Genomic DNA, 14,090 nt, shown 5'->3' with positions numbered 1-14,090 from the left:
TCAACCCAAGGAAGTAGAGAGAAGAAAAAAAATCAAGGAATTAACTAAGTTTTTATTTCTGACACTAAGATTATTGAACAATTACACACTTAATTTCAGCATTCATTTTAAAAGTTTAACTTCTGGGTTACTTTCAGGAAAGAAACAAAGAAAATACTATTAATTCCTTAAATGTCAGAAATAACAAATGCAGCTGTACCTCGCCATCAGTCTCTGGGGAGGACATCATTGCTGACCAAATCTGGAAAGCATATTTCATCTTGTGGATCTGAACTTGCTGTACCTGAACACCAAACTGCACTTCAAGGTAATCAGTTAACTGAAAAACACCAAAATATAGTACCAAAATATTAAATATCAGTTTCAAGATTTATATTATGAGCAGATAATATTTAAGACAGCAGCAAACAAACAGCCAGTAAAAATATTTTTAGCTAATAGCATGGTATTTAAGGTACTGCAAAACACGATTTAACTTATGGGATTGTTAACCAATTCAAACCCACCAACGCCCTTATGATTAATAACAAACCTCTAAGTCTGAGTGATAAGATAGAAAGAGGAGGGAGATAATTGATAAACTAATCAAACTTCGAGAGGATAAAACCCCTGGTTTAGATATTTTGCATCCATACATATTGAAACAAGTTATGGAACAGATAGCAGACACATTATTACATGTGTACATGTACATTATAAAAAACATTAGAAAAGGGAATCATGCCAGAGGACCGGCAGACAGCTAACATAATTCCTTTATATAAAAAGGGAACAATGCACCAATTAGCTTAACATCAGCGGTAGAAAGATAATGCAATCCCTACTCAAAGATGGAACAGAAAATTATCTAGAAACTGAAAATATAAAAGGAATAGTTCTGTGGGAGGTGGTGGCGTAGTGATATTGTCGCTGGACTAGCAATCCAGAGACCCAGGGTAATGCTCTAGGGACCCAGGTTCGAGTTCCACCACATGGGTAAAATGTAAATACAATTAAAAATCTGGAATTAAAAGTCAAATGATGACCATGGAACCACTGTTGTGGAAACCCATCTAGTTCACTAATATCCTTTAGGGAAGGAAATCTGCTGTCCTTACCTGGTCTGGCCTACATGTGACTCCAGACCCACAGCAATGTGGTTGACTCTTAAATGCCCTCTGAAATGGCCCAGCAAGCCACTCAGTTGTATCAAACTGCTACAAAGTCTCAAAGGAATGAAACCAGATGTACCATCTGGCATCGACTTAGGCAATGGAAATGACAACGGCAAACTCAGCCCTGGCGGCCCTGCAAGGTTCTCCTTACTAACACCTGGGGGATGGGAGAGCTGTCACACAGACTAGTCAAGCAACAGCCTGACATAGTCATACTTACAGGCAATATCCCAGATACCACCATCACCATCCCTGGGTATGTCCTGTCCCATCGGCAGGACAGACCAGCAGAGGTGGTGGCACAGTGGTATACAGACGGGAGGGAGTTGCCCTGGGAGTCTTCAACATCAACTCTGGACCCAGGAAGTCTCATGGCATCAGGCCGAACGCAAGGAAACTTCCTGATTACCACATACCTCCGTCCTGCACCCCTCCCCCTCTCAACTGATAAATCAGTACTCCTCCATGTTGAACACCAATTGGAGGAAGCACTGAGGATGGCAAGGGCGCAGAATGTACTCTGGGTGGGGGACTTCAATGTCCATCACCAAGAGTGGCTTAGTAACACCACCACAGACTGAGCTGGTCAAGTCCTAAATGACATAGCTGCTAAACTGGGTCTGTGGCAGGTGATGAGGGAACCGACAAGAGGGAAAAACATACTTGAACTCATCTTCATCAAACTGCCTGCCGCAGATGCATCTGTCCATGACAGTATCAGTAGGAGTGACCACTGCAGTCTTTGTGGAGACGTAGTCCTGCCTTCACATTGAGGATACCCTCCATCTTGTTGAGTGGCACGACCACCATGCTAAATGGGATAGGTGTCTAACAGATCTAGCAACTCAAGACTGGGCAACCATGAGGTGCTGTGGACTATCAACAGCAGCAACAATCTACTCAACCATAATCTGTAACCTCATGGCCTGGCATATCCCCTACTCTTCCATCACCACCAAGCCAGGGGATCAACCCTGGTTCAAAGAACAGTGCAGGAGGGCATGCCAGCAGCAGCACCAGGTAAAAAAAATGAGGTGTCAACCTGGTGAAGCTACAACACAAGACTACTTGCGTGCCAAACGGCATAAGCAGCAAGCGATAGACAAAGCTAAGCGATTCCACAACCAACGGATCAGATCTAAGTTCTGCAGTTGTGCCACATTCAGCCTTGAATGGTGGTGGACAAGTAAACAACTCACTGGAGGAGGCGGCTCCACAAATATCCCCATCCTCAGTGAACATTCCCACTTCTGACCTTATGACCTCAGTTCCAGGATATCACTGCAGGAGTTCCTCTGGGTAATGTCCTAGGCCCAATCATCTTCAGCTGCTTCAACAATGACCTTCCCTCCATCATAAGCTCAGAAGTGGGAATGTTCACTGATGATTGCAAAATGTTCAGTACTATTCGCGACTCCTCAGATACTGAAGCAGTCCATATCCAAATACAGCAAAACCTGGGCAATGTCCAGGCTTGGGCTGACAAGTGGCAAATAACATTTGGGCCATGCAAGTGCCAGACAATGAACATCTCCAACAAGAGAGAACGTAACCATTGTCCCTTGACACTCAATGGCATTACCATTGCTAAGTCCCCCACTATCGACATCCTGGGGGTTACCAATGACCAGAAACTGAACTGGACTAGCCAAATAAATACTGGGGCTACAAGAGCAGGACAGAGGCTAGGAATCATGAGACGAGTAACTCACCTCCCAACTCCACAAATCCTGTTCACCATCTACAAGGCACAAGTCAGGAGTGTGATGGAACACGCTTCCTTTGCCTGGAATGAGAGCAGCTCCAACAACACTCAAGAAGCTTGACACCATCCAGGACACAGCAACCAGCTTGATTGGCACCCCATCCACAAATATTCACTCGCTCCACCACCGACGGACAGTGGCAGCAGTGTGTACCACCTACAAGATGGACTGCAGGAACTCACCAAGGCTCCTGAGGCAGCACCTTCCAAAACCACAACCACTACCATCTAGAAGGACAAGGGCAGCAGATACATGGGAACACCACCACCTGGAAGTTCCCCTCCAAGCCACTCACCATCCTGAATTGGAAATATATCGCTGTTCCTTCACTGTTACTCAAAATCCTGGCCTCCCTAACAGCACTGTGGGTGTACCTACACCACAGGGACTCCACCACCTTCTCAAAGGCAATTAGGGATGGGCAATAAAAGCTGGCCTAGCCAGCGAAGCTCACATCCCTTGAATGAAAGAAAACAGATTCCAAAAAGCAAAGTCATGTTTGACTAAGCTTATTAAATTCTTTGAGGAAGCAACAGAAAGGTTAATACAGGAGACATATTTGGATTCCAAAAAAGCTTTTGATAATCTACTGCATAGTTGATTCATGACTAAAGTCAAAACATACAGAGCCAGGAGGTGAGTAACAACAGACAGGAAGCTGGCTACAAAACAGAAAAGAGTGTAGTGTTTAAAGATAGTTACTCAGATTGGCGAGGAAGGGGTACAAGTATTATTGCTAGGACCACTGCTCTTCACCATATACAAACACAATGTGGACTCAGGCATCAGAAGTGCAATTTCAAAATCTGTAGAAAACACCAAATTGAGGGGCGTAGTTAATTTAGAGGAAGACTACAATACAATATAGTAACACAATATTAAACTTTCAGAATAGGCATGCAATTGGCAAATTACATAGTGGTAATAACACTGGGCTAGTAATACAGAGAGACCTGGGCTAATACTCTGGAGACATGAGTTCAAATCCCACCATGGCAGCTGGTGAAATTTAAATTCAATTCATTAATTTTAAAAAGCGAGAATTGAAAGCTAGTCTCCATAACGATGGCCATGAAACTATCATTGATTGTCGGAAAAACCCATCTGGTGTGGCTTACACCTGATTCCAGATCCACAGCAATGTGGTTTACTCTTAAATGCTCACATTAACTGTTAAATTATAAGACCTAGTGAGCCACTCACTTGTACCAAACTGCTACAGAACAGATGGGCTGCAGCGGTTCAAGAAGGTGGGTCACCACAATCTTCTCAAGGGCAATTATGAATGGGAAACCAATGCGGGCCTTGCCTGCAACCCCCACATCCCAGGAATGAATGAAAAAACAATCAACTTCAAAATAGATAAGTGTGAGGTAGTACTTTTTGATAGAAAAATAACGAGGGCACATACTCCTTGGAAAATAAATGCCCAAATCAGGCTTGTCCAACATATGGCCCTTGGGCTGCATCTCGCCCGAGAAGCTTCTCTCTGCAACCCACAGAGCTGGTTTTCAAAATAGCGGTAAACACGTATGCTGGAATGGCAGATTCTTCACAGAGCTGCTCCTCCAATCACAGACTGTTTCTCTCCCGCGTTTGCTGCACTAGTGAGCCTATCAGCAGCAAAAGGGGCAAAGAAACAAGGTGTGATCGGAGGAGCAGTGAACACCAGCTGCAGTATGTTCGGGTCCCGGAGGGTGCGTGAGGGGTGGCGCGAGTGCAAGGGGTAAGAAGGCATGAGGGGACTAGAAGTGATGAGGGTGTGATGGTGAAAGGCTAAGAGGGGCCAAGGGGAAGAGGGGACGAGTGGGATAGACAACATCCCACTTCCCCCCTGATAGTGTCTGTTCCTTCCTCCCACCAGTACCCTCAATTTTCCCCCCAGGATCCCACTGTTGACTCCATCGACCACCCCCTCTAAGACACACTCTCCTTTTCCAGGACAACCCCCTTCCCCTGCATGCACCCGAATTGTGACCCTCTTGAAAAGGTAGGCAAGAGCAGCGTCTACATACCTTGAAGTTGTTGACCAAGTGTAGCTCGCCAGTTGCATGCCAGTCATGTACATTCGTGAAACAGACCATTCTAATTAGCCGCTGGTGAGACATTTAATTTGGAGGGGGAAAACATGATTCTGGTGTGCTGGCCTTTTAATAAACATTCATGAGATGCAAATAAATGCAAATGTGGTTCCCGACATAGATCAGCAGGAAAATCAAACCGCCTTTAGCATGCCAAAGTCAGGAGAACAAAATTCGAAACTGATTTTCCAATGGCAAGAAACATTTTTGCAATCACTCCAAATTTTGTGTCCTTGCCAGCCACAAAACAGGAGGGCGAAAGCACGAGGGGGAGAGGGAGCAAAAAATTCCGCAGAGAAATCAGTTGCAATGACTTCTCTACCTGCTCCCCTACTGTTATCTCAGGTGTCTCCCAAGGATCTATCCTTGGCCTGTCCAATTTCTCATATACATGTTTCCCCTCAGTGACATCATCTGAAGGCAAAGCGTCAGTTTTCACATGTATGCCAATGTTACCAAGCTCTACTTCACAACCTCCTCTCTCAACTCTTCTATTGTTGGTTCACAACCTCAGTGCTACATTTGATCCAGAGCGAGTTTCTGACCTCATTCATGCCATCACTAAGGCAGCTTATTTCCACCTCCATACTATCTGTTACAATCCCTATAGAAACCAATAACTTTAAAAAAAAAGAATTTCCAGTGCGTCACTGAAAGGATCATATGACAAGATTTCAAGTTTTAAAACTTTTACTGTAACAATCTAAAAGGGACATTGACTAACTACTGTTTAATCGGCAACATACCTTAAACAACAGAATTGATCCCCTATGTGATTTTTAACACTATCAAAAATCCCATGCCACAGTTCTACTTTACACTGTCATTTATATGGAAACTTAATTTTCCCAGAACCAATTCAATGCTTCTTTCCTCTCCCAATGGCCTGTTTCCATTTTCCTTTCCCAGCAGTTTATTTCTAATCCCAGACAGAGACACGGGTTTTTGCCACAATGGAGAGCATAAGTCCCGTCTGCGAACACGAACCTTCCCATTTTCGCAGGGACAATTCACATTTCGCACATGCGCAGTTCAGAGGCAGTTGGCCATTTAAATCATAAGCTGCCTCCACTGAAGTTGGATCTTTGTATGTGAAACCTGAAGTGTGCAGCGTTGACTTGGAACAAGCAGGTCTGAACTTTGTGCATTTCTTTGGATAGCCAGCGTACCCCTTTGGAGAGGTAAGGTACCCCCTTTGGATATGGTCCCAGGACATCCATTAACTGTTAAGTTCATTACGTGGATAACGCGTTGAGAGAGGTGGTCACACCGCAGCTAAGAACTGCACTGGCAGCGAGGGAATGGGTAACCGCCAGAATATCTAAGAGAAACAGGCAGGTAGTGCAGGAATTTCCTGAGGCTATCTCACTCTCTCAACACTTTTCCATTTCGAATAATGGTGAGTGAGATGCTTTCTCAGAGGACTGTAGCAACAGCCAAGTCCGTGGCATCACAGGTGGTTCAGCTGCACAGGAGGGGAGGAGGAAGAGTGGAAGTGCTATAGTAGTAGGGGATTCCATAGTTTGAGGAGCAGACTGGCATTTCTGCAGCCGTAGATGTGACTCCAGGATGGTACATTGCCTCCCTGGTGCCAGGGTCAAGGATGTCACAGAGTGGTTGCAAGACATTCTTTTGTGGGAGGATGAACAGCCAGAGGTTGTGGTTCACGATGAGACCAATGACATAGATAAGAAAAGGGATGAGGTCCTGAAAGCAGATTTTAGGAAGTTAGGAAGGGAATTAAAAAGCCGGACCTCAAGAACAGTAATCTCAGGATTACTCCCAGTGCCACGTGCTAATGAATATAAGAATAGGAAGATTAAGCAGTTCGACATGGCTGGAGAAATGGAGTAGGGGGGATGGCTTTAGATTTTTGAGGCATTGGGATTGGTTCTGGGGCAAGTGGGACCTGTACAAGAAGGGCGGGTTATACTTCAACAGGACTGGGACTACTGTCCTTGCAGGAAGGTTTGCTAGGGGAGTGTTAAAACTAGATTGGCAGTGGGGTGGAGTGCAGAGGAGAAAAACTGGCAGTGGGAAGTGGTCAAGTATCAACTGATAACGACGATATAGCAGAGAGTTACATTGAGTAGATAGAATACTTGGAGAGTTTGATAGAAGTAGAGTAGGCAACAATAAGTCATTAGATGGGGTTAGAATAAGGGGGAAAGTAAAAAAGCCTACATCAGGGCTAATGTGCATATATATTAATCACACTTCGTGTATTCATTAGATTGGTGAACGGCAGGCACACACTGACAAATTGAATTATGATATTATTGCTACACAGAGCCCTGGCTCAAAGAAGGGCAGGACTGGGTGTTAAATATTCCTGGGTACAAGGTGTTTAGTAGAGACAGGAAAGGAGTGGTGGGGGGGGGAGTGGCAATATTGGTTAAAGATGACATTACAGTACTGGAGAGAGATGATGTTCCAGAGGGGTCAAGGACAGAATTTCTCCAGCTAGAGGTAAGGAATGGGACTTCAATTATCCAAATATAGACTGGGATAGGAATAGTACAAAAGGACAAGAGCGGCAAGAGTTCCTGGAATGTGTTCAAGATAATTTTCTGCAGCAGTTTGTTTCCAGTCTAATGAAAGGACATGCATCTTTGGACCTGGTTCTGAGGAATGAGTTGGATCAAGTGGGAGTGCCTCTAGGGGACAGTGACCATTGTACCATAAGGTTTAGGCTAATCATGGAAAAGGACAGAGAACAATCCAGAGCAGAGATAATTAACTGGGGGAAAGCCAACTTCAACGGGATGAGAATGCAACCGAGTCCAGTGAGTTGGAATCAAATGTTGATAGAAAAGACAGTGGCTGAACAATGGGCCACCTTCAAAGAAGTAGTATTGAAGGCAATGCCAAGGTATATTCCCTTGAAGGGGAAAGGTAGGACAAATAAATCCTGAGTGCCCTGGATGATGAGCGAGATAGAGGTAAAGATGAAAAGGAAGAAGTGCGCGTATGACAGATGTCAGGTAGAAAATACAAGAGAATCAGGCTGAATATAGAAGGACCAGAGTGGAAGTGAAGAATCTCATAAGAAAAGCAAGGAGAGAGCATGGAATGAGGCTGACAGTGAACATAAAAGGGAATCCCAAGGTCTTCTTAGATATAGCTCTCGGGGCGAAAGGGATTAAAGGATATGGGGAGAAAGCAGGAGCAGGCTATTGAGTTGGATGATCAACCATGATCATAATGAATGGCGGAGCAGGCTCGAAGGGCCGAATGGCCTACTCCTGCTCCTATTTTTTATGTTTCTATAAACATGTAAATAATAAAAGGCTGGTAAAAGAAAGAGGAGGGCTGGTTAGGCACAAAAACGTGGACTTGCATGTAGAGGCTGGAGAAATAGCAGAGGTGTTGAAAGAGTACTTTGCATCTGTCCTTACAAAGGAAGAACTTGCTACCCAGGCCAAGGTGTGAGGGGAAGTGACTGGTACACCAGAAGAACTTACAATCGAGAGGGGGATGGTGTTGGAAAGGCTATCTTTACTTAAAATAGATAAGGTACCAGGACCAGATGAGATGCATCCAAGGGTACTGAGGGAAGTGACAATGGAAATTACTGAGGCACCAGTGATAATCTTCCAGTCTTCCTTAGACACAGGGGAGGTACCAGAGGGCTAGAGAGCTGCAACTGTTACACCCTTGTTCAAAAAGGGGTGCAAAGATAAAGCTGGCAACTATAGGCCAGTCATTTTGACATCCGTGGTAGGGAAACTTCTGGAAATGATAGTACAGGATAAAATCAAGAATCATTTAGACAACTGCAGGATAATTAAGGAAAGCCAGCATGGATTCATCAAGGGAAAATCATGTTTAACTAACTTGCTGGAGTGTTTTTGAGGGAGGTAACAAAGGAGGTTGATAAAGAAAATGCTGTTGATGTGATGTATATGGATTATGAAAAGGCATTTGACACAGTGCCATACAACAGACTTGTGAGCAAAATTCTAGGTCATGGAATAAAAGGGAAAGTAGGCACTTGGATAAGAAATTGGTTGAGTGACCAGAAACAGAGTAGTGATAAGATTGGAGGAAGGTTTGTCGTGGAGTTCCCCAGGGGTCAGTGTTGGGACTCTTGCTCTTCCTGATATATATTAATGACTAGACCATGGCGTGAAGGGCATGATTTCAAAATTTGAAGATGATACAAAGATTGGAAATGTTTTCAACTGTGATGGGGATAGTCTTGAGCTTCAAAAGGACATAGACATGTTGGTGGATTGGGCAGACAAGTGGCAGATGAAGTTCAATGTAGAGAAGTGAGAGGTGATTTATTGTGGCAGGAAAGATATGGTGAGATAGTATAAAATAAAGGGAGAGCCTCTAAAGGAGATGCAGGAACAGAGGGACCTCAGTTCTGGAGAAAGTACAGAGGAGATTCACAAGAATGATTCCCAGGATGAAGAACTATAGCTATGATGATAGATTGGAGATGTTGGGACTCTATTCCCTGGAGAAAAGAAGGCTGAGAGGAGCCTTGATAGAGGTCAAAATCCTGAGGAGTATGGACAGAGTAAATAGTGAGAAACTGTTCTCACCCAAGAGAACACTAAGAACTAGAGGGCACAGATTCAAAATAATTGGCAAAAGGAGTAAATGTGATGTGAGGAAAAATGTTTTCACCCAGAGGGTGGTTGGAGTCTGGAACAAACTTCCTGAAAGTGTAGTGGAGGCAGGTTTGATCAAGGTATTCAAAAGGGAATTGGATTGCTCCCTGAAAAGAGAGAATGTGCAAGGTTACAGGGATAAAGCAGGGGAGTGGGACTAGGCAGAATGCTCTTCCAGAAAGCCAGCGCAGACTCGATGGGCCAAATGGCCTCCTTCTGCACTGTAAAGATACTGTGATACTGTTATTGGAACTGTCAACAGACCTGTCAAATCAACTGTCAAAACTGTCAAAGGGGACCTGTCAAAACATTTACAAGTCCTGCCCTTTAAATCTCTGATAAAAAAACGTCTGGAGTGTTAAAAAGTCAATGCTTGCCATTTCACTCTGTTGACATAAGCCTGAGGGCTTCCATTACTGCATTAGTGCTGCATGACTGATTTTACAAACATCTATTATCACAGTAGGGTGCCTGCCATGTCACAGTTCAACTGACAGCTACAAGTGGTTATGGACTCTTTGAAGTTGGACTATGAATTGAAATGGTTGCTGTTATAAAGGATTGTGCCCTTGAATGAAATGTTTGTTTTTATAAGGCTTTTTGTAGTTGAAGGAATGTAAATGTAGGAAATGGGTTTTTATGAATGAGCGTTTTTTTTATATAGTGAAGTCTGCAATGGACACAGAACTTTATTTTATCTCATCTCAGCATGGGTCCTGAGGTTGGCCCATGGTGGATACCGAGTGAATTGACATAGTAGAAGAGAGGTGTTCCCAATCATACACTGTAACTTCAACAGAAGAGCCGTGGAAATGAAAAATGTGCAAATGCCAATTACGGCTGTGAAATTTATTCCTTAGCCTTTCCTACCTGTAAATCACATTTAAGCTGTTGTCCTTTTAGGAAAGATAAAGTTATCCCTGCTTCCAAGTATGCCTACCACTAAACCTTTCATTTAAATTTATTGATATTTACTGCCAAGCTCTTGATCCCTTTAAGGTAAACAAATAGTAATGGACATTACATTCCACATGACTTGGGTGAAGTTCCTGCACTTAAATAAGAAAATAATCTACAGTTAATAATCTAAGTCTGTCTAAATTGCTGAACCTTAGGTGGGCATAACTGGTCATTTGCTAGCACTACATTCCTAGGAGTGATGCCTTTTTACACAAAATAAGCTGCATTATTTCCTTTCAGTTAAAAGGTGCAGCACCAAATAGAATTTCTATCCAATATCTTTGTCCTTTTCTACTCTGGGCTGACATTCCAGCCTTTGTCACATGAATTGTTCAAATACGAATGACTTATTTTCAGCTTTAAATTACATAGCTACATCAACTCACTATTCCGATTAGGAATTATCACAACTGTGCACAGCAACAACAATCAACCAGTTCATATTGGAATTGGAAATAAGGCTCTATCCTTAAGGATTACTGAGAATTTAATGGGCTGTTTCAGTGCTATAAAATAAGAAAACTTCCATCAGTCAAAGGCTTCTTTCAAAAGAAAGGTGCTCCTCATCTTATTTCAACAAAGGGAATATGAAACTTCATGTTGGCACCATTTGGTATTGTTCAAAACTGATGCTTCCTTTGTTAAAATAAGACAGGGGCACTTTTTTTTGAAAGAAGACTTTGATTAATGGCAGTTTTCTTATTTTGTCTGCAGAAAAGGAAACTGGAATCTAATGCTTGTGGCCACAATGTATCCAAAGTGAAGTTTTGGTTGATTTTGCAGCTAGCTGGGTTCTATCAGGAATAGACTGAATGACAATGCAAGTTGATGGGCAACTCTTTAGTTGAAATAGTGTTTGAGATTCCTTTTCTGCAGACGTACCTGACATAGAACACCAGTGCTCCAGTGACATCTAGGTGGCTAATATGAGCAATACAGATTCGATACTTACCTTAGCCAAACACAGCAAATGTTCAAAAAGTGCTCCTGGTCAGGTTACAATCACTCACAATTGAAGAACAAGTTGGATGGAAAACAATGGAAAACATACAAATACCTGTGGGAAAAGGGTACTTATAATGACAAAGCAAACTACTACTGGTCATGGTCAGGGGAAGCATCTGCAGCCTGTAAAACAAGTGCAGCTGTGGGGGGAGGTTACTTGAAACTCTCTTGGGGAAGTTGGGGGGGGGGGGGGGGGGGGGCGGGGGTGACCTCTGTATATCACCATGCACACAGCCTCAAGATAAGGAGGGGTGAGGTCCAAATGGGCATGGCAACATCAACACTGATGGGTTCAGTGGGTAGGGCAGGAATGTCTACAATGACAATGGGATCCAAGGTTACTGGAGGAGGCTGGAGAGGTGAGGTTGGTGGACCTCCTGGAACCATCCCTGGGAGAAAGAACCTCCAGGTGCTGGTGGACACCTCTAATTAAAGCCTCTAGGAAGCTGTGGCTAAACCTTAACGCACTCTTCTTGTTCCTTGGGCCCATCTCTGGAACTTCTGACCACACAGCTGGGCTGAAGAGATTAATGTGTGTGGTGGTGCTTATGCACGGTGCCAGAGACTTCAACCCCATGAGGTGACAGCAGGCAAACGAATCAGTGCCTACCCAACACCGTGATTCAGTGAGCAGCTCGTCTATGCATAATTAATTAGGCTTCAAGTGGAAGATCAGGCATGAGAACCCGACCTGCCAATCAATGGGAAACTCGCTGCTAATCCTGCCCACCACTGCACTTAGTCTCTGGAATGAAAAATTCTTCCCTGCATTTCAAATCAATTAAATGAATGTGAAACTATTTGGGATGTTTCCATGATACAAGCTGCTACATAAATGCAATTTTCTTTATACAGAAGGACAAGAATACATAGATAACAGCTGTTGAAAGTACAAGCAGTAGTTAGAAAACTTTTGGAATTAAGTATTCTAACCTACCCTTCTCTGAGCATGAATTAATTCGTTGTCTACTTTGGACAGGAATGGAGATCCTCCGTCATGTTCCATGGAATAGAATTTCACTTTTTTAATGAAAACTTCTTCATCAAGCTTCACCCTTTTTAAATATAAAAATGGAATATATTATTCCGAAAGCAGAGACCTGACAAGCTACTGTTCCTTCTAACTTAAGTGCTAATAGCAATGCTATTAATAAACAAATTATTTGAAACCTCAGTTAGCCTTGCCTGAGTTAGGCTACCTTTTATGTACAAGTCACAAATGATCCGTACATTTGTAGTCAGACTTCTTACTCTTATATTCTAATCCCTTAGCACAAAACCATTTGCCTTCCTAAGTGCTTGCTGTACCTGCATGTTAACTTTCTGTAATTCATGTACAAGGAAACCAAGGTCCCTCTGAATGTACACATTTCCCAGTCTCTCAAAAAATATTGTTTTTTCATTTTTCCTACCAACGTGGATAACTTGATACTTCATCACATTGTATTCCATTTGCCATGCTCTTGCCCACTCACCCAGCCTATTTATATCCCTCTGCAGCTCCTTTGAACCCCTTCTGTTTACTTTCTTACTTTGTAGCACCAGTGAACTTCGATACATAACACCCAATACCCTTATCTAAGTCATTAATGCAGATCGTACAAAAGCTGAGGTCCAAGTACTAATCCTTGTAATACTTTACCAGTTACAGCCTGCCAACCCAAAAATGTCCCATTTATTCCAACTCATTGGGCAGAATTATCCCAGATTTGCACAAAGTGCAGCAGCGGGCATGAAAAAAAGATGCTTTACCCGCCGGCCACACTGGCAGGTTTTCGCGCCATTTTCGGGCGCAGATTTAAGGAGTGCCGCTGCACAGAGCTAGCTCTCTCTAAGAGATTGGAAGCTGCTGCAAAGTCATGGCTGCCAAAGGGAGGAAACATGCTGCCCGCAAATTTAGCGATGCTTCCCTCAGGCGCCTATCGGATGCAGTGGAGGCCGACTGTGAAGACCTACCCCTGCTCTGGGTGAAGACCAGCAAGCAAGGTCACCAATCCAGCATGGGAGGAGGTGCAGCAATGGTCAGTGCCAACGCCCTGCAGAAAAGAACAATCACCCAGTGTCGAAAGAGTATGAATTATCTCCTCTGTTCGGCCAGGGTAAGTCACTCTTCTCATCACTCTCAACTCTCTCACTCACAAACCCATCACACATCCATAGGGATCTCTCTCATTACCATTCACTCTAACTTACACACCTTCATCTGCCCTGCGGATCATATCCTCATCCTGTCCATGGTATCACTCACCATCCACACATATCAGGCATCCTTCTCATCTGGCCTGGCAGGAGTCCTGCTTACACACTCTCCATCTGTCTTCACGCAGGACAAGCTGCACACAACAAAAGGGAGAGGCTGCAGACTGGTGGAGGAAAGCCTGACATCAAGGTACTCACAGACTTTGAAAATAGAGTCACCCAGCTGACTGCCGCCAATCTGGACCGTTCCTGTGCTGACAGTGGAAGTCAGCGGTGCTCTACCAAGTGAGGATGCAGCAGTGC

The 14,090-nt window shown here is 43.7% G+C and overlaps 1 protein-coding gene across 1 annotated transcript in view; it reads right to left on the bottom strand.

Moving 5' to 3' along the window:
• faah2a (fatty acid amide hydrolase 2a) overlaps positions 1-14,090 on the bottom strand; it is a 51,062-nt gene that overhangs the window by 4,789 nt on the left and 32,183 nt on the right. Inside the window, exons 7-8 of the mRNA XM_078547268.1 lie at positions 12,526-12,643; positions 200-319 (exon numbers count right to left, since the gene is read on the bottom strand). Of these exons, the coding sequence (XP_078403394.1) occupies positions 200-319; positions 12,526-12,643 (238 nt within the window). The remainder of the gene's footprint in view (positions 1-199; positions 320-12,525; positions 12,644-14,090) is intronic.

This window comes from Cetorhinus maximus, chromosome 8 (genome assembly GCF_964194155.1).
Source record: "Cetorhinus maximus chromosome 8, sCetMax3.hap1.1, whole genome shotgun sequence".
NCBI classification, from domain to species: domain Eukaryota; kingdom Metazoa; phylum Chordata; class Chondrichthyes; order Lamniformes; family Cetorhinidae; genus Cetorhinus; species Cetorhinus maximus.
The sequence above is the reverse complement of the archived record's forward strand: the minus strand, read 5'-3'. Positions and strand labels throughout refer to the sequence as shown.